At 45.7% G+C, this 20,601-nt stretch overlaps 1 protein-coding gene across 2 annotated transcripts in view; it reads left to right on the top strand.

Annotated features, from left to right (window-relative positions):
* The window catches only part of LOC105479696 (xanthine dehydrogenase), a 77,337-nt gene that overhangs the window by 25,618 nt on the left and 31,118 nt on the right, over positions 1-20,601 (top strand). For both annotated transcript variants that reach the window (XM_011737823.3, XM_011737824.3), the window contains exons 7-21: positions 774-842; positions 1,218-1,304; positions 2,706-2,847; positions 3,709-3,801; positions 4,412-4,563; positions 5,817-5,910; positions 7,569-7,678; positions 10,173-10,357; positions 11,864-12,038; positions 13,506-13,589; positions 15,043-15,212; positions 16,961-17,084; positions 18,786-18,905; positions 19,389-19,485; positions 20,423-20,547. In XM_011737823.3, the coding sequence (XP_011736125.1) occupies positions 774-842; positions 1,218-1,304; positions 2,706-2,847; positions 3,709-3,801; positions 4,412-4,563; positions 5,817-5,910; positions 7,569-7,678; positions 10,173-10,357; positions 11,864-12,038; positions 13,506-13,589; positions 15,043-15,212; positions 16,961-17,084; positions 18,786-18,905; positions 19,389-19,485; positions 20,423-20,547 (1,827 nt within the window). The remainder of the gene's footprint in view (positions 1-773; positions 843-1,217; positions 1,305-2,705; positions 2,848-3,708; positions 3,802-4,411; positions 4,564-5,816; positions 5,911-7,568; positions 7,679-10,172; positions 10,358-11,863; positions 12,039-13,505; positions 13,590-15,042; positions 15,213-16,960; positions 17,085-18,785; positions 18,906-19,388; positions 19,486-20,422; positions 20,548-20,601) is intronic.

Below are 20,601 nucleotides of genomic sequence, written 5' to 3'. Positions count from 1 at the left end.
CAACTCCAGGACTCTGTCTTCTGAAGCCCTGAGCTGCAGATCGGTCAGCTGAGCACGCCCCTCCACCACCCTGCAATGCCTCAGTGCTGGGAGGTAGTGATTCTAGACTCTGTGTGTGCTCTGCCACTGGTATCCCAAGAGATCCTGAACAAGTCTTTCCCCAGAGATGCTGGGTGGTCTGACCTGCATACTTCCTCCAGAACAGACCCACAGCGAGCAATGAAGAGTGTTTACCTTTCTGGGAAGAAGTGCCTAATAAGCAGTAGGGAGGCCATTGGGCACACTGGCTGGACACAGTGCTGGGCCCAGCACCCATCTTGGACATCCTTGGCAGGGTCCCGCAGAGAGTCCAGCCTGGGAGACACCAGCCACGCCCCATGGAACCTCACTGGTCTGGAAGTTGAGCCTCTTGAGTCTTGAGAGAGCCAATGGGAATATCCCTCATAGACACTTCCTGAGGAAGCAGCACTGAAGAAGAGAAATGGGCATAAGGGATAGGTTTTGATAAAGTAGGACCTAGTTTTTATGGATAAAATTTCCTGAAATTCAGTGACCTTGTTGCTCCTATTTGTTTAATCTACGTTAGCCAAGCAAGAGGGAATGTAGCTGAGGCCTCCACTCCGCACGACAGGCAGGTAGGATGCCCCTGCTATTCATGCTGGGACAGGCATCAGAGCTGGAGTGTTTTGGATATTAATAATCTAGGTTCCTTAGCTTCTGTGAATACTCTTTGTAAATACCCTTGTGCAGATAGATGTTCATCATCTCTCTAGGGTGGTGGATGCTGTGAAGGAGATGGGAACAATCCAAACTGCTGCATGAGCCAGAAGAAAGACCACTCGGTAAGTGAGTTCTTCTCCCCCTGGAAGCCTGGGGGTAATCTGAGACTTAGAGGAGTCGGTGCACAAGCTCCATGTCCCTGGGAGTGGGGGCTGGAAAAGGAACCTACGGTGAGTCAGCGATGGCAGACTCACCGTAGACAAGTCTACGTAGACTACTACGTAGTCTGCCCTCGTAGATGGCGATGGTGATGATGCACATTAGCCCCACCTCCTCTAACTGAGACCCTCTCATTCCTGCCTCCCAGGGATTACCTGCTCCTCTTGCACCCTGCAGGGGGCTGGGAATGAGCTGGCTGGAAGGAAAGGCTGAATTGGTCCTCTTGGGTGTTTGAAAGGAGGGGATACTGCCCCATCTACTGTTCTCTTTCCCCGTAGGTCAGTCTCTCACCATCTTTATTCAAGCCAGAGGAGTTCACGCCCCTGGATCCCACCCAGGAGCCCATTTTTCCCCCAGAGTTGCTGGTAGGTGATGCCTCAGGGACAGGCCCAGCCGAGTCTGTACTGTGAGTCCCTGGAAACCTGCTTTATTTTCATACCCACTGGGAACTTTGTGTCTTTCTTGTCCTTTAGGTTTCAGCTTAAATTTCCCTTCCACTTTCTGACACCCCCTAGGTTGAGTCTCTGCTATGTGTGCCCACAGTCCCTGCACTTCTGTTCATGTGTGTCACACTTACAGTTACTAATTCGATGTCTGTGTTCTTTGCTAAATGACAAGCCCCATGAGGATAGGGACTGGCTCTCTGGGCACACTGTGTAGCATAGCAGGTGCACTATAACCATTTGTTGATCTCCTGCCTATATCTAATACATAAGCACCCCAATAAACCTATTCCCTCTATAAGCAATCCATTTATTTAAGAAGAAACAAAACAAAACAACAAAAAAGAGAGCTCTCTTCAAAGGACATGATCTGCAGCTCACAGTTCTGTCTTAAGGAAACCCCCTCACACCCACTTTATCACCGTCACTCTAATATTTATGGCAACAGAAGAATCAAGCCACTCGGAGTTTTTGAAGTGTGTGCTTCTCAGGGTGTTGAGCTCATGAAAACTGCCTTGTAGCTTCAGCAGGCCAGAGAGAATGGCTTTGCAGTAGGCCACCAGCAGATCTTTCTCTGGACTGTGAAACTTTGAAAATACCGGCAGTTTTATTTGAGGGCTTCATTCTCAGCCCAGTGTCATCCTGCAAGCACTAAAGCCAGCCTTCCTAGGCATCCCCTTATAATAAACCCTTCCTTCCTTCCTCCTTCCTTCCTTCCTTCCTTCCTTCTTTCCTTCCTTCCCTATAACAAACCCTTCCTTCCTTCCTTCCCTATAACAAAACCTCCCTCCCTCCCTCCCTCCCTCCCTCCCTCCCTCCCTCCCTCCCTCCCTCCCTCCCTCCCTCCCTTCCTTCCTTCCTTCCTTCCTTCCTTCCTTCCTTCCTTCCTTCCTTCCTTCCTTCCTTCCTTCCTTCCTTCCTTCCTTCCTTCCTTCCTTCTTCATGCCTTGTCCATGGTGCCCCCTGGAGACAGTAAGGGGAACTGCAAGGAATCTGGGCTTTCAGCCAGATCTGTTGGGGACCCCTCATGGCAGGTGACCTTCAGCAGGTCCCATAACCTCCTTGACCCTCAGGATCTTCTTTCACTGGTGAAAATGAGGCTCATACTGCCTCCTTCATAGAGGTCTTGTAAAGACTAAGCATATATTTAATAGTCCCAGTGGAGTTCCTGCCTTTGAACATATTACTTCCCCTTGCTTCTTCCTGATAGATATTTTCATTCTGAATGTCAGTAAAACATCCCATTGTGGACTTAAAGCAATTTATAAGAGGAATGATGGTAGGAAGAGGGAGACAGTGTAGTAAGAAAACTGCATTTCCCAGAGGTTGAAAGACACTCCTCGGAAGCAGCTGCGATTTGAAGGGGAGCGTGTGACGTGGATACAGGCCTCAACCCTCAAGGAGCTGCTGGACCTCAAGGCTCAGTACCCTGATGCCAAGCTGGTGGTGGGGAACACGGAGATTGGTAAGGGCCGGGGAGGCTGCCCTGGGGCTGCCAGGGGGCTTGGGGGTGTTTCTAGGTCTTCTTGCCCATCCTCACCTCCCCCTGACCTTACTTGCCTCTGCACCCTACCCCTCTGCCCCACTGACTACCTAGAGCCCACCAGAAAGCCCTGTACACTCCAGTTCCTGCAAAGGCCCCTGGCTGTGGAATCCCACAGGCCTGGCTCAGCCCCTTGCTGGATGTGTGACCTCAGAAAAGTTGCTGGGACCTGGAGGACAGATTTGAAGTTTTCCTTCTCATTTTCCTTTTTGTTTTAATGTTAAACTTTCATGTTTTTATTACGATTATACCCCAACATGAATAACCATTCCAGTACTGAAATTTGGTTATTCTTAGCTGTGTGATTTGGGCAAGAAACTTAACCTTTCTGTGCCTCAGCTTCTTCATCTATAAACAGAAAAATCATGGTACCTCGTAGGGTTGTTGTAAGGATTAAATAAGTTAAAATAGGGAAAGTGCTTGGAAGGGTTCCTGACATACCTTAATTTCCTGTGTTTCCTAATGTTGTCCACACACACACACACACACACACACACACACACACACACACACGAGTGAATTGAAACTCATTTCATTTGAATTCAGATAGGTTTTTTGAGAGGGAAAGAAAGACCTAGTTTTGGGCGGACAGTCCAAAGACTACATCTAATCCCACCCCTGGTTTACTGAGTTTCCTATTCCCAGACACCTACAGTCACCAGGGAGCATATTATGATTGTGAATATGTCATATATCCTGTGTGTAATGGTAGGAAAAGCTGCTAAGTCCTGCCCTGGTGATACAACAATGGGCCTACAACTTCAGCTTCTCGTTTCTCTCTAGGCATTGAGATGAAGTTCAAGAATATGCTGTTTCCTATGATCGTCTGCCCAGCTTGGATCCCTGAGCTGAATTCAGTAGAACATGGACCCGAGGGTAAGGGGAGGTTCACTCCAAGCTCATGGAGGGGCTATGAGGCTGGGGATAGGTTACACAATGGGTGACAGGTGTCAGGGTGGCCTCCCCATTGGCTCTGGCTGCCCCCTGCTTCTCCTGGGGCTCGTCTTGCATGGGGAAAAGCGGGAGAGACCCCATTCACTGCCTTTTCTCCACCAAACATCCATGGTAGGGTGCCAATGGGCAAGAGGCTGTGGGATCTTCCATCATTTTCTCAATTCTGGCTACACATTAGAATCAGTCATCCGGGGGTAGGGAGGTGGGGGTTGTGCTTGAGTGCTTTTGAAAAGCATGCTAGGACTTCACCTTCAGAGATTCTGATTTTAATGAGTTGAGAACTACTGGTTTAGAGGAAAGAGCATCGGTTGTAGGATCAAGAGGCCTAAGCTTGAGTACTGGCTCTTTTATTAGCTGTGTAGCATTGGTTAAGTCACTCAACCGCTCTGGGCCCTAATTTCCTCATCCATGTAAAGCTGTGAGTCCTGATTCAGCCTTGCTCGGGTTGCTGGAAAGCTTCAGAGGAGCTGTGCATGAAAGCCTCTTCTGAACTGTGGGAAGAATTGCTGGGATTCCGAATATGTGTTCCCAGGTATCTCCTTCGGAGCTGCTTGCCCCCTGAGCATTGTGGAAAAGACCCTGGTTGATGCCGTTGCTAAGCTTCCTGCCCAAAAGACGGAGGTGTTCAGAGGGGTCCTGGAGCAGCTGCGCTGGTTTGCTGGGAAGCAGGTCAAGTCTGTGGCGGTGAGTCGCTGTCAGGAGCAAGCGAGGCCCGTAGGATGGAGCTTTCATCTGAAAGCAGGGCGGCCAGACTCTCACTTGCGTCAGTGCAGTGGGCCTCAAACTTTAGTGCTTAGAGTTGCCTGGGAGGAGCAGTGCTTGTTAAAGTGCAGATTCCTGGGCCCCAACCTCAGAGATTCTGATACGTGAGTCTGGGAGATAGCCCAGCTCTTCAGGTGCTTCTGATGAAGGTGGTCTGTGGGGCACCCTGGGAAACGCACTCCACGACTCATGGGCTTCATGCTGTGGTTGCAGAGATGAGGCTTCCTGCCTCCCTCCCCTTTCCTGAGCTTGGCTGAGCCAAACAGTAGGTGAATAAGAGATATGCTAGGGAGAAGCCAGAATTGGGAGGGGAATTTCCTTTCCGAGCTATGGGGAGAACCAGAGACAGAGCCCTCCGACAGAGGGAGGAATCCACCTGTTGATTATTCAGTCAGCCTTCAGACGAGTCCCCACATTCCCAGTTTGCAAATGGTGGCATTCAAACACCCTATGCCAATGGAAGCTCTTCACAACAGTTTATGGTGTTGGAAGAAAAGCTATCCCTGCCGTTTTTAATTTTTTTTAAAATTAAAACAAAACAGCCTACACCTGTTCCTCCCAGCCCCCACCCCAAGTACCTGTCACTTCTGAGGATAGATTAGGAGATATAAACGCAGAAACGCTACCGAGTTCCCTAGTTCTGCTAAAATCTACTTCCAGGAAGAATTTTGTTGTCATTGTGCAACTGATTTTCTTCCTGTTTTTGAATAATGAGAACCCTGTATCTGATTCTTCTTACATTTTTTTTTGCCAAGTTACCAGGAAGTTCAGATCCAAGTAGGGCAAATTGTTCAACCTTAAGTCTTCCTCCTCTCTTTCCTTGATCTTTATCTTCTACTTTATTAACTCTATATGGCCTCTGTGATAAATCACCTCAATCCTTTCGGGAAAAGGTTGGGTGAAATCATCAATCAAACAAACAAACACACTTAAAGGGGCTTCCCTGCTAAAATTTTAGAGTTGGGATCCAATCTCAAGTGTTCTGATTTCAAATTTTGCGCATTTTTCAGAATGCCTAAGTTCTCACTGTGCTGTTATTGTGACTACAGTGGACACAGGTCCTCAGGGGTCTGCCTGCAGCAGGGGTCACCTGGTTGCCCTGGGTTCGGAAGCCTGCTGCGTGAGCAGGGGTTTCCTGGGGTGGGCTCTCACTGCATGCTCTCTGCTTGTTTTAGTCCATTGGAGGGAACATCATCACTGCCAGCCCCATCTCCGACCTCAACCCTGTGTTCATGGCCAGTGGGGCCAAGCTGACACTTGTGTCCAGAGGTGAGCTGCCTGAAGCAGAGGTCCAGGAAGAAGGACTTGGGGGAGAAAAGTCTCACCAGATAGGTCATTTTCTGGAGGAACAGAGTTCAAAGTTCAGTGACCCAGCTTTCCCTAAGGTCTGGATCCAGGGAAGCAAGGAAAATGTACCCGGTTTGGGGGACAGGAAAGCTGGACCTTTTCTTTGTAGAGAATTCACAGCAGGTACTGCTATCTGGATGCCTTACCTACTGGGGTACTGGGGCTGGGATGCACTGGCTCACCACAGCCTGCTGTTGGATCTTCAGGAATTCTGTGAGCCATCTGTGAAACAGTTATTAATAAAAATCAGGCCAGGTTGCGATGGCTTATGCCTGCAATCCCAGCACTTTGAGAGGCCGAGGTGAGAGGATTACTTGAGGTCAGGAGTTCAAGACCAGCCTGGCCAACATGGTGAAACCCCATGTCTACTAAAAACACTAAAATTAGCCAGGTGTGGTGGTGTGCGCCTTTAGTCCCAGCTACTTGAGAGGCTCTCAGGAAAATCACTTGAACCTGGGAAGTGGAGGTTGCAGTGAGCCAAGATCTCGCCACGGCACTCCAGCCTGGGTGACAGAGTGAGACCCTGTCTCCAAAAATAAAAATAAAAATAAAAATAAAGTTGTATAAAATTACAATGAAATAAATTATATTCAAAACAAAAGGAATAAATACTCAAAATTCATCGCTTCCTAATTACTTCATTTTGCTGTTATCAGTGCTCTTGGAGTTATTTGCCTCTGTCTGTCTGTACGGTGGACATGCCGTACAATTATGTGCTCCTGTGAATCTCTGCCTTGTCAGAGGGTCCCCGAAACCACCCCAGCTCTGATATTCGCTGAGAGGATTCAGCATGCCGTCATATTCCGGGCTATGACTTATTATAGCAGGAGGATGCAAAATCAGCAAAGGGAAAAGATACATGGGAGCAAAGTCTGGAGGAACTAGGCCCAATTTTCCAGAGACTTCTCCCAGTGGAGTCACACAGTGCATGCTTAATTCCTCCAGCAATAAGTTGTGACAACACAATTGATGCCTTGCCTACCAGGGAAGCTTGTTAGAGGCTCAGCGCCTGGGGTTTTCTCAGGAGCTTGTCATATAGGCAGCCTCTACTAGCATGTGCCCAAAGTCTAGACTCCCAGAAGGAAAGCAGGGGTTCAGCATAAACTATTGTTTGTACAGATAATTTAGGCACAGTGAGCTGCTCTATCATGGAGCACTGGGAACCCTTCTGAAGTACAAGTTCCCAAGGGTCAGCCTTGTAAGCAACCCCTACAGAGGAGAGCAGTCCGGGTTGCTGTGCTCTTTCCCGCCTTCTTCCCAGTTTCACATTCAGTGATGCAACTTTGGTGGCCTGAAATTGGCTATTGGAAGTATTTACACCACACAGATTGGCAAATGCTATAAACCAGGGCTTTTTCCCCCACACGGAACTGGTCGTTAAAGATTCACTAGCACACTATTGCTTAAGGATGCTTAAGGATTTCAAATGGAGGATTTGGCCCCAGTTGTGCCAGTCATTCCCTCTGACTGTGGGCATTGGAGACCAGCATGAAGAATCCCACTGATGGTTGCCCTTTGCTCCCCATGGGGTTCCCAGCCTGTCCCTCACGTTGGCTCCTCTTCATCTTGCTTCTGTACAGGCACCAGGAGAACTGTTCCAATGGACCACACATTCTTCCCTGGCTACAGAAAGACCCTGCTGAGCCCGGAGGAGATACTGCTCTCCATAGAGATCCCCTACAGCAGGGAGGTGAGATGTTGGCGGTGGTTCCAGGCTCTGCTCAAATGAGTCCTACTGCCAGGCTCTAGACAAAGAGATCAGAATCTGCCTCAGGGACCAACATGAGCCTCTCTCAATCTTTACAGTGATGATTTTTCTCTCTGAACTTTGCCTCTATTGAACCAACCATATTCCTTTCTGGACAATGAGAAGTTGCAGGATAGGAGTGCACATGGCATGGACTGTGGAACCAGATAGCTAGAAACTTAGTCCTGAGTGAGTCATTTCACCTTTCTGAGCCCCAATTCCCTCATCTGTAAAATGGGCACCATGTCACTTACTATACGGGTTATTGTGAGGACTGAAAATAAATAATTCGTAAGGTTTCTGGTGATGCCTAGAAGCCAGTGGAGATGACCAGCAGCTAACAACAGAATTCCAAGAACACATCTAGCTGTCAAGGCTTCCTGCCCATGTCAGAGGAAATTTGCTTTTCCGTGGTGAAGAATGTGGGGTTCATGTGCTGCATGAAGCAGCTGCCTGTGGCTCAGACCATATGCTGACCTTAGACTTGATGAGGTGTTGCTTCGGTGACCTCACCGTGGATTGGTGCGGATGGATTCCTGCTTCATGAGTGGCTTTTCTGGCCTGTCGGGGCAGGTCTGGGCACCACTGGCTGCCTTACTCTTTGTTCCCTGGGGCCTGTGATGTCTTGACCTGGTGTGGGTCTTTCCTCTCCTAGCAGCTACCAGCTCAGAACACATTCCAAAAGGGCCTGTCAGAAAAGGCATCTGGGAGAGGCTCGGGGAGCCGCTGTCAGGGAGAGTGAAGTTTCCCACAGCCGGCGCTTTAGTGAGTGTTCTAAGGCATGTTTTGCCCTTGGTAATTTTGACCTCCTTAATGAGAATGCTAATTAAATTAGAGCAATTATATCCCTGAGGTGGTTTCTTAATGGTTTTCTAGCTTGTCTGTATAGACCATTTTGAGCAGTGATTCCCAGCGTTTTGAATTTCACAGTTCAGTAATTTTTTTTTTAATTGTGAGCGATGAAAGGGGGAGGAAACAGGTGTAGCTCTATTCAGTTTTTATTTGCCAGGTATGGTCATTAACAAAATACATCCTTCCGTAAAAGAAAGGAGATTTTAATACCCAGAATTAGGAAACTCTCAAGAAAGGATATTGTCAACCTGACACTGACAGTTCACTGTACCCCAGAAAGAATGTCCCCATGGACAGGCACAGTCCTGGGAGTGAGCACCTGGGACCTCTGTTCCAGAACAAAGGTCAAACTCTGGGCTCAGTGCCCCAGAGCCGTGCTTGACATCCAGGCTGATGTCATCAGGAGGGGGCTCCATGGCTTCTTCAGAGAAAAGCCTGTGGCTATTTGGGGGCCTCAACTGTGGGCCTCATTGTGCTTTTTCCAATAGATCTCCTCTCCCTAAACATGCTAATTTTATTGTTCAACAGAATTTGTGGTGCCAGAGTGAGTACAGACCTCAAAAGGAACCTGACACAGAAAGAGCTTGAAGTCAGGTGGCTCTTACCTGGAAAATAACTCATGCTCTCCTCCTATCCTTAAAGACAGATCCTAGCTCAAACCCAGGAAGGAAAATGTGTTTAAAGTGCAAGGGCAGTGATGGTTGCATAGTGTGATAGTGATATTTTCTTTTAGCAAGACTTCTTTCTGTCTTTCTGTCTTTCTTTCTTTTTCTTTTCTTTTTTCTTTTTCTTTTTTTTTTGAGACAGAATCTCACCCTGCCTGCTGGGCCAGGCTGGAGTGCAGTGGCATGATCATGGCTCACTGCGGCCTCAACCTCCCAGGCTCAAGTGATACTCCCACTTCACCCTCCCAAGTAGCTGAGACTGCAGGAGTGCGCCACCACACCTGGCAATTTTTTTCTTTTTTTGTAGAAATAGGGCCTCACTATGTTGCCTAGGCTGGTTGAACACTTGGCTTCAAGCACTCCTCCTGCCTAGGCCTCTGGGATTACAGACGTGAGCCACTGTGCCCGGGGTTCTTTCACCAGGATTTCTGAATGATGCCAACAGACTGGTGGGAGGGGCAGATTGGAGAGGGCACTGTGAAGGCCACAAGCAGAGGATGCCAAGGGCCAAACAGTCTCAGTCCCCAGAGAGGCTGGGGGGGCACTGATAGTGGGCACCAGGGTGGGGAAGGTAAGGGGGATGAGGGGTCTCTGAGGAGCCTTTGTGAAAGCACACTTCCTCCCCTGCAGCTGTTGTTCAATGGAGACCACCGAGTTCTACTTTGTCCCTGACCCTCAGCTTTTCTGACTAGCAGGGAGAAATCCTGGTTTTTTTCCAGCTTCTGGGAATGCTGTTTGGAACCTCTCCTAAACAGGTGGTAATCAGTTATGTCTGATCTTTGATTCCTGGGGCCAGTTCACACACTGATGTGTGATGGTGTTATCCCCTCACCCCACCTCATAGCCCTGTGGTTTGGGTCTTCCATTTGCAGCCCCTGCAAAGCAAGGTGGAAAACAGGCACCTTCCTATTCTCTTTTAGGGGGAGTATTTCTCAGCATTCAAGCAGGCCTCCCGGAGAGAAGATGACATTGCCAAGGTAACCAGTGGCATGAGAGTTTTATTCAAGCCAGGAACCACAGAGGTAGAGGAGCTGGCCCTTTGCTATGGCGGAATGGCCGACAGAACCATCTCGGCCCTCAAGACCACTCAGAGGCAGCTTTCCAAGTAAGAGCTAACAGCAGAATAAAACTGCTGCTACTGTTGCTGCTACTAATAGTATCATTATTACTGCTGCTGCTACTATGACCACCAGTAGTATTACTATTGCTGCTACTACTACCATAACTACTGCTACTGCTGCTACTATTGCTACCACTTCTACTTCTACTATAACCACAGTTGCTACTACTACTACTACTATTACTAATACTACTAGTAGTATTACTGCTAGTATTGCCATTGCTATGCTATTACCATTGCTGCTACTACTATTATTAATACTATTGTTACTGTTACTGCAACTATAATTAATATTATCATTGCTGCTACTCCAGCTGCTTCTACTACTAGAATTACTGCTGTTACTCATTATTGCTATCACTATGACTACTGTTGCTACTACTATCACTACAGCTACAATCACTGCTGCAATTCCTACTGTCACTATTATGATTAGTATTATTGCTGTTATTACTATTACTACTACTGCTGCCTCTTCTACTACTTGTTCTGTTAGTACTACTACTACTATTATTAGTGTTATACTAGTTTTTTACTAATACCATTACTGCTGCTACTATTATTGCTACTGAAATTACTACTACTACTACTGTTACTGCTACTATGACTATGACTATGGCTACTAGTATTGCTGCTACTACTATTACTACTAACAGTAGTATTACTGCTGTTATTGATGCTGCTGGTACTATGACTGCTACTTTCTGGCTTTGCTTCTGTTACTACTATTATTACTACTGTTGCTGTTGATTCTATTACAACTTCTTCTATGACTTTTACTACTTCTATTACTACTATCTATATTGCTACAATTACTGCAACTATTATTGCTGTTGATAGTATTATTACTAGTAGTATTGATGCTGATGCTACTACTACTGCTCTGTAATTACTACTATTGCTACCATTATGGCTGTGATTAGTACTACTGCTACTACTATTACTATTACTATGGTTATTATATAACAGAAATTGTACCAAGCACTTTACTAGCATTATCCTAGGAAATCCTTACAGCACCCACATAAGATCGATAAAGCTTAACTTGGAGTTTGGTTCCTTGGTTCCAAAATTCCTGGCTTTGTCATTTACCAAATAGGTAACATAAGTCAAGTTACTTAGCCTCCCTGTGCCTCAGTTTTCTCATTGGTAAATGGGTATACGAATTTTCCCTACTACATTTTAAAATTTAAATTAAAAGTGAGAATTCACATAAAACAATTAAGATGTTGCCTGGCACATTGTGAGGATTTGATAGATTTTAACTGTTATTACTTTGAAGGTCTTTTAAAATTGCATCTGTTTTTAAAGATGAGGAAACGGAGGCTCAATGAGGTTAATTTAAGTTGCCTAAAGTCACCCAACTCTAAGTATGCAAGCCGAATTTTGAACCAAGCTTTGTACAGCTCTGAGGCTCTGGGCACACAGCTCTACACAAAGGGATGTGGAGGGCTGGGCAGTAGCGCTGTCCCATGCGCTGCACTCTGGCAGGCTCTGGACGGAGGAGCTGCTGCAGGACGTGTGTGCAGCCCTGGCGGAGGAGCTGCATCTGCCTCCCGACGCCCCTGGTGGCATGGTGGACTTCCGGCGCACCCTCACCCTCAGCTTCTTCTTCAAGTTCTACCTGACAGTCCTTCGGAAGCTGGGCCAAGAGAACCCAGAGGACGTGAGTGGGGCCTGGCCAGGCACTGGCTCTCTGTAGCATGTTTGGGGAAAAAAGAAGTTGGTCTGGGTAGTAAACTTACTCCTGTCCTCCAGACATCTGAGGGCAGAATAGCAGGGACCAGGGTCACAGCACAAGAATCATGGAAATGGGAGTGACCAGCTGGCTTAGAGGCAGAGTGCTGGGCTGGGCTTTGGGGACACAGGTTCTTGCCCTGTAATCTCAGCTACTCAGGAAGCTGAGGCAGGAGAATCGCTTGAACTTGGGAGGCAGAAGTTGCAATGAGCCAAGATTGTGCCATTGCACTCCAGCCTGGACTATGAGAGAGAAACTCCGTCTAAAAAAAAAAAAAGAAAAGAAAAGAAAAGAAAAGAAAAAAGAAAAAAAAAAGAAAGAGAAAAAAAGAAAGGGAATGCAGAGTGTGATAAGTACGTAGGGTGGAATGGGAATGTCAGGTGGGGCTGCAATAGCCAGGAGGCCGTGGAATGCACAGGATATGTGTCCTCAAGAGAGGATGCAGGCTAAGATGGGGCCCAGCTCCTGAGATTTGTTCACCAAGAATTTCTTTTGCATCTGTCCTATGCCAGGTTGCATGAGGTGCTAGGGGGCAGCTCAGTGTGGGGGAGAACGTGGACAATAAAGGCCACACTTGGGAGACAACTGCGGAGATGGAGTGTGGAGGGGGCCCAAAGTGGAGAGGATGTCACTGATGCAGGGACAGCAGAGATAAATCCCTCTAAAAAAAACAAACAAACAAACAAACAAAAACAACTATAAAAAAACAGGATTGGATAAAGAAAACTAAAATTACCTTACTCTCAAATCCCAGAGAAAACCACTGCTAAGTATTTTGGTTATTTCTTCTGATCTTTTTTCCTGCATTTATCTGTCCATCTATCTGTTATACTGTTTGTCTGCTCCATCTCTCTCTCTCTGTTTCTAGCTGTCCTTCCATCCATCTATCAACACCTATCATCTTCCTATCTTTTGATGTGGATATATTATTTTCTAAATAGACTTGGGACCACACTGCATATAGAACTTTAAATTCCCCTTTGCTTCCATTGGGATTATATCGTGAACATTTTCCATATCATTAAATGCTTCCCATGGAATTGAGTAGGGCAAGGAAGACTGTTCCAGGAAGGCTGGAGGAGAAGGATATTCCCAACAGAGACAGCAGCAGGCATAAATACAAGAAGGAGGGAAAGAGTTTGGGGTGTTGGAGGGAGTACAGACCATTCAGTCTACTGGGTACACTAGGGGGCTAGCAGTGAAGCTGAGGCTGCTCTTAAATGCTGGGCTCTCAGAGCCCATGTTTGGATGCTGAGAGATCCAGCCAGCACTCAAAGGGGCATGAAATGAAGAGACAAGGGGATCAGTTGTCACTTTGGTTATTTGGGGACAACCAAGGAAGGGATCAATGATTGAAATATAATCCTGGTCACCTCTGTTGTCTTGTCTCCACAGAAGTGTGGTAAACTGGACCCCACTTTCGCCAGTGCAACTTTACTCTTTCAGAAAGACCCGCCAGCCAATGTCCATCTCTTCCAAGTGAGTACAGTCAGCGTATGGCTAATATCAGGGGACTTTGCAGGCCACATCAGTTGGCTAGGGGCTGACCATCAGCTAATGACTAACTTGAATTGTATGTAGGTGTATAAAGCTCCTTACGCTTGTGCATAAATATCCAGTGAAGAAAATGGGAATCGTATAGATGTTAATGTCACTAGTCACTATTTCTCCCTTATTTGCCTAAATTTCTCTCTTTGGGATTAGACTCTTAGCTGTACCTCTTCTTTACAGATTTTTTTTTAACATAAGGGATAATGTGCAAAGCCAGAAGTCTTTTTGAGCATGCTAAAACAGACAAACCATCTGTCTACTCCAGCTTTTTGAGAGGTGCTAGGTAAAGGCTCAGCAAACTTTTCCGGAAAACATTTTCGATTTTGTGGGCCAGATGGTTTCTATTGCAACTTCGCAACTCTGTCATTGTAGCACAAAAGCAGCCACAGGCAAAACATGAATGAATGAGTATGTTGTCTTCCAATAAAGCTTTATTTACAAAAACAGGCAGTGGGCCTGTGTCAGCCCCCAGGCCACAGTTTACTGCCCCCTGCACACTGGAGTGTGGTTGGCCCAAGCATGAACTCTGGGGCCTGCTGCCTGAATTTGTATCCACACTCTGCCAGTTCATAATTGTGCAACCTTGAACAACTTATTTATCCTCTTGTGTGCCTCTTAAGCAGGTTAATTATACCCACCTGCAAATGTGGATAATCACATACCTGTTTCATAAGATGGTTTTGAGGATTAAACGTGTTAATAAAAGGAAATTTCTTAGATGGTCCCTGGGATACGGTGAAACATTCAATAAACATTAGCCATTGTTATGATCACTTTGTAAAACAAAAACAACTTTATTATAAAATCAGTAATTTAAAACATTTTAGAAAATATGGAAAAGTATAAAGAAGAAAATAAAAATCACCAAAAATTCCACCTCCAAGAACAAATTATTATTATATTTTTGTTTAATTCTTTTCATTATTTCCTATGCATATATGGACATGTATATACTATATTTATAGCATATATTATCTTTTCCTACAGAATTTGAATTATTGTCAAACACAAACACAAATGTTTTATGTCCTGTTTTCATGCTTGCATGAACAATCCTTCTAGTTAAAGTCCTTCAAAAGTATGTTTCAATGGTTGCATACTATTGTGTTATATGGGGCTGCATAATTTATTTACCCAGTCCCCAAATAGTGGAAATGTAGGTTCTTCTTTTTCTTGTTGTTCTTTTATAAAACAACGCTACGACCACTCTTGCCATCACTTATCCACCTTCCTGTTCCCTTTGCCCCACGCCCCCTGCATTCTTTATTCTTACCCCTCGGTGTGCTTTGCCATGTAGCCTGAAGCTCTCCAGTGTCCCCTGGGCCTGTAGAGAGGCAGTGTCCTCGACAGCTCAGCCTGATTGATGACCCTGTCATTCCAGGAGGTGCCCAAGGGCCAGTCTGAGGAGGACATGGTGGGCCGGCCCCTGCCCCACCTGGCAGCGAACATGCAGGCCTCTGGTGAGGCCGTGTACTGTGACGACATCCCTCGCTATGAGAATGAGCTGTCTCTCCGGCTGGTCACCAGCACCCGGGCCCACGCCAAAATCAAGTGAGTGTCACCGCCAGGAGGAGTTGGTGGAATGCTGTGAGGGAGCTGCTGGGAGCACCCAGGAGACTTGTCTCATCCTGCCAGGCCATGGAGATGCAAAGATAATGAGGTGCCTCCAGGACCTCCCAGGCTAGAGAGAAGGGAAGACCTTCTAGACAGCTCCTATTATTACCTCTGTGTTCCAGACGAGGAAACTAAGGCACAAGTAGGGTATGTTACTTGCCCCAGGCCACACAGTTGGCAAGTGGCAGAGTTGGAGTTTGAAGCCAAGCAACTGAGCAACTGTGTTGTGCTGCCTCTGCATGTTCAAGCCAGACAGCGTGAACTTCACTTCCTGGTGGGCGTTAGACACATAGCCTGCTGAGTAGAGCAGCTAGGAAAAGCCCTTCCTTGGGCCCACTGCATGGACTAGGAATCAGGTTTCCTTGTCATTGGTCTTTTCTCTGCTGCTGCTCCTAGTTTGGAGACGGACACCCTCCAGGAATGGTGAACCAGGCATGGCTGAAATCTAACAGATAAATAAACTTGTTCAGGTCCCTAAAAAAACAAAAAAAGTGTTTACGTTCCTATGGTTGCCAGCTATAGGATACATTCTTTCCCTTTTTTCCCTTATCTTCAGCCCATATTGACAATACCATAACCCACATTATCTACACTCAAACCACCTCCATCCAAGCAATGTGTGAATGGATGGAAGAGGATGAGGGGGTTGACATTGTTGTAACTGCAACAACTAGGGTCTTCCCGGGCTGCACACACTTGGAGGTGGGTGTGGCAGGACAGAGCTTAACCCTCCTAACTTAACCTCAGTTCCAGTAATACCAGTCACGCTGCTTTCTGGCTTAGTGACTTCGGACAAACTACCTAACTTCCTTGAGTTTGAGTTTCCCCGAACATAAAATGGGAATTAGGATAAGTACTTTCAGAGTTTCTTGTTAAGGATTAAGCATTTGGAAGATGGTTAGTACTTCAGGGCAGTTTCCATGCCTTTCCCTGAAATGTGTTGCCCTATTTCCCTATGGGGGCATGTGCCAGTATGATCAGTACATAGTTGAGACTGTTATCCTTGATAATATATTCAGGCATTCTCCCTTTGAGGTTCATGTTTCCTTATTATGGTAGGATGCCCGGTCATGCTGGGATAGCACCATGAATGCAGGGAGAGAAATGCAGCTCTATGAAGCTGTTCAGGGCCATTGGATCAGTGGCACAGCAGGGCCCCATGTGCTGCTTTTGGAAGGGAGTTAGGTGTGATGCGTGAGTTAGCCAGAGCTCTCCAGAGTAAGTGCTGTTCGTTCTGATATGGCTCGCTTGTACCTGGAGACCAGACAGGGCACCACGTAAGGTATAAAGAGGCCTGGCCTGCCTTATTTACTTTATTTATTTTTAAATGGAGACAGGATCTTGCTATGCTGCCCAGGCTGGTCTTAAACTCCTGGGCTCAAGTGATCCGCCCACCTTGACCTGCCAAGGTGCTGGGATTACAGGCGTGAGCAACTCTGCCTGGCTGGCTTATTCACTGTATATCCCCAGCAACATTCAGCATAGTGGCCTGAACATGGTGAGGATTTAATCGACATTTGCAGAATACAATATAATTGAATTAGAATCTAATAGAAAAGAAGCAGAGAAACGAGGAATTAGGATGGAGCCAAGCCAATCAAAATAAAAACAGGGTTGTCCAACTAGGTGATAGGTCCCCTGCTCCAGCTTGCTGGCCGGGCCCCTCACACTACTCATTCTTGCAGGTCCATAGACATATCAGAAGCCAAGAAGGTGCCAGGGTTTGTTTGTTTCATTTCCGCTGATGATATTCCTGGGAGTAACATAACTGGAATTTGTAACGATGAGACAGTCTTTGCAAAGGATAAGGTAGGTCTTGGATTTTTTTTTATATGAAGTACATTGAATAAGTATTGAAGTTTTAATTTGTGTACATTGCTCCAAACTCCTGATCTGGAAATGTTATATATGTGCATGAATTGTGGCCATCATCCAGTTGGCCCATATTCAGCACAATCCACAAAGGGATAGAATATGTTATTGTTTATTTAATTGATGCCTGCTGTTTGTACATAGTAGGATGCCTCTATGCCAAAGTGGCAGTAAAACAAGGCTGGTGATTACATTTGAACTAACAATTGGGTTCTTAAGGTACAACAGTAAACTCCTTAATTAAAATAAAATAAGAACACATTTAACAAACTAACTAGAAATCACAATACCACCACTACGTGAATTGATAATTCACTTACACGAAAGTTGATCTATTGATTTCAACTATATGGAATTCTGCAGCAACAAACAAAATCCTTCAAATGTTTAAGACACCTGCTACAAAAGTCCTTATATTTTACTCATAGGATAGTTCTCGACAGTCATTTTGTAATTCCGGTAGACATCAAATCTTGCAAATTAGACATGAGTGGGTATTTCTGAAGAGTGAGTTCATCTTATTATTGATGTAAAAGTGAAGGAAAGAACAAAAAACTAAAAATGTGAGAACAAGGACTCCATGAGGAGAGCATTTCATAGAAGAACAAGTTGCTTTACATGCTTTAAGAGCTTCTCAGGGCAGTGCTAGCATTATGGCTAGTGAGAGTCAGCCCCATTTAACCACCATTGCACTAACCAACAGCCAGATTTAACCACCATAGCACTAACCAACTAAGTCAATAGCTTATTTGGGCCACAAAGATAATTATCAGAGACATGCATGCTAATTGTTGGTTCCTATTGTCGGAAACCTCATCTTCTAAAGTGATGTGTTGGACAAAAATTTTTTGTTGTTTACTTTTTTGGGGATGTTGGATGAAAATTATCTCTGAAGGAGATCCATTAAGCTTTTATGAAACTGAATTATTGAAGAAAAGAAAACAACAATCATTATCATATAAATTTTTAAAAATCTTTTTATGGGTCATCAAGTCTAAGAACCAGCATTTGAGAGCTACTGTTTTTGGGTATTAGATGAAGGATGGGACACGATACTTAAAAAAAAGTGTCACGTCTTATAAGCATATGTCTTACATGCCTTATATTGATGCTTATAGCCTTTACAGCCTTTGAGAAGCTTTTGATATAAATCTGGGAAATAGAACATAGAAGAGAGTGGTGTGGTGAAAAGAAAATAAAACTAAGGGTCAGGGTCTAAGATTAGTCATGATCTATTAATAGTGACTTGCCAAATGTGGCCTTGCCTTCTGAGTCTCCATAGGAAGACCAATGGTGTTGGAGTGAATCTGAATTGACAAACACACTTCCTGGTGCCATATCCTCCTTTCTGCACATGGCAAATGAGTAGTCAATTGCCACATTCTATCTGGTTCAGCTTCTCAATAGTCTGCCAGTACTAAATACTCAGAATTGGCCCTTGAGATGAAATGTGTTTGGCATCTTGATCCTAATGATCCTCAATCAGTAGGATAAGGAAATTAAAAGGCCCCAGGGCATTCCTAAAATGTGCTTTGATTGTGAGGCCAGGGACTTCTTTTGGCTTTTTGAACAATCCAAAAATAATTTGTTTCACTATGAGCCTGGTTGCGTTCTTTAACAGTCTGTCTCTGCTACTAGGTTACTTGTGTTGGGCATATCATTGGTGCTGTGGTTGCTGACACCCCAGAACACACACAGAGAGCTGCCCAAGGGGTGAAAATCACCTACGAAGAACTACCAGCCATTATCACAATTGAGGTAACTGAGAATGGGCTGCCGGTGTAGAGGAGTGAGCTCCTTGTCCCTGGATGTGCATTTATTATGATCCCCTAGAGGGGATTTGAGCAGTGGATAGGGATTTGATTAGATGGGTTTTAAAATCCCTTTCAACCCTGGGATTTGGGGTCCCATGAAATCTTCCCCTTTACGATCTTAGGCCCAGTCCACTAACAACAGCCAAACTGAGTTCCTCCTTCCCAAAATTTTACCTCCATCTGGTCCTTGTGGTATTCTTTGCTTTTCCTCAAGGTCCAGGGTTGTCCACCTACAGCTGAGGAAATGAAGGAAGATGATTCCCTGGGCTACAGTAGAGCTTACTTCAAGTCTGTATGTGAAGCGTATAGAGATTCATTTATGAGAAGAGAGAGTCAACAATTCAGAGAGCTTCTCTTTCCCTAATCAGAACCCATCTTTCCCTCCCTGCTAAAAGTCACATTTCTGAAACTTCTTTGTGATCCTCAGGATGCTATAAATAACAACTCCTTTTATGGACCTGAGCTGAAGATCGAGAAAGGGGACCTCAAGAAGGGGTTTTCCGAAGCAGATAATGTTGTGTCAGGTAGAGCTGCTCCGTGCCACAGTGGGAATGGGGTGGCCCTGGTTTGCAAATTAAATTCAAGAGATATGCATTGAACCCTGAAGCAGGGAAGTGATTTCCAGACATTTCCTAACAGAAAATTCCCTCTTACATTTGTAGCAAAATAGTAGACAGTTGGCTGGGAAAAAACTTCAGTCATCTTAATCTCTACTCTCCTGTCTCTAGGTTGGACCTAATGATTGTAGAGAGATTCTAGAGTATTCTGATCTGGAAGATCATCTAGGGAAGATAACAGCCACAGATGCCTGACAGCCTTAGGTCTGCCAGGCCTCTAACAGCATAAACTCTCATCATCCCCCTACCTGAAGGCAGTCCTTACCCATATTCAACTAGCATCCTCCCTCCTCTTCCCTTTGCCCTGTTCTCCCTCCACCTCTGTCTCTGACACTGTGAAATCAAATCCATTGCTCTCACCCCAGGACAATGCAGCTGACTACCTCTTTTGGAACTGTTTTTTACATTGGCTGTTGTGCTTTGCAAAGTCACTATGAAGCCAACTCTCCACCAGGCTTGGTAGCTTAGGTTCTGGAAGATGCATTTCAATCACATCTATTAATCCCTGCTTTACCTTTTCCAAAACTGTACAATGACAGTTTTCAAAATCCTTGATTTCTATAAGCTGCAGTGAGAAGAGAACTTTGGACTGGATGCATTTCGGTGTCATTCTGGTTTCTTTGTTTAGGGGGTGGGGGTGAGGGTAGAGCACTCAGCTCCCAAATGGCTAAGACTTTGGGATCCTTTTCCACCCCAAGTGGGAAACCTTGAGGTTACCCCTCAGGTAACTGTGTGATCAGTTGCTTCCTGCCCAGGCCACTTGGCAGAGTGTACTCTCACCTTAGGCAAGCTGGTCCCTTCTGCAGAATCGAGCTCACTATGAGGGATCTCACTGCTTCCCCAGGGGAGTTATACATCGGTGGCCAAGAGCACTTCTACCTGGAGACTCACTGCACCATTGCTGTTCCAAAAGGCGAGGAAGGAGAGATGGAGCTCTTTGTGTCTACACAGAACACCATGAAGACACAGGTAGGTGCCTTTGGGTCAGCTCAAGGGGCTGACAGGGCAGCGGGGAGCTCCTAG

This window comes from Macaca nemestrina, chromosome 13, assembly GCF_043159975.1.
Source record: "Macaca nemestrina isolate mMacNem1 chromosome 13, mMacNem.hap1, whole genome shotgun sequence".
In the NCBI taxonomy this organism is placed as follows: domain Eukaryota; kingdom Metazoa; phylum Chordata; class Mammalia; order Primates; family Cercopithecidae; genus Macaca; species Macaca nemestrina.
The sequence above is the reverse complement of the archived record's forward strand: the minus strand, read 5'-3'. Positions and strand labels throughout refer to the sequence as shown.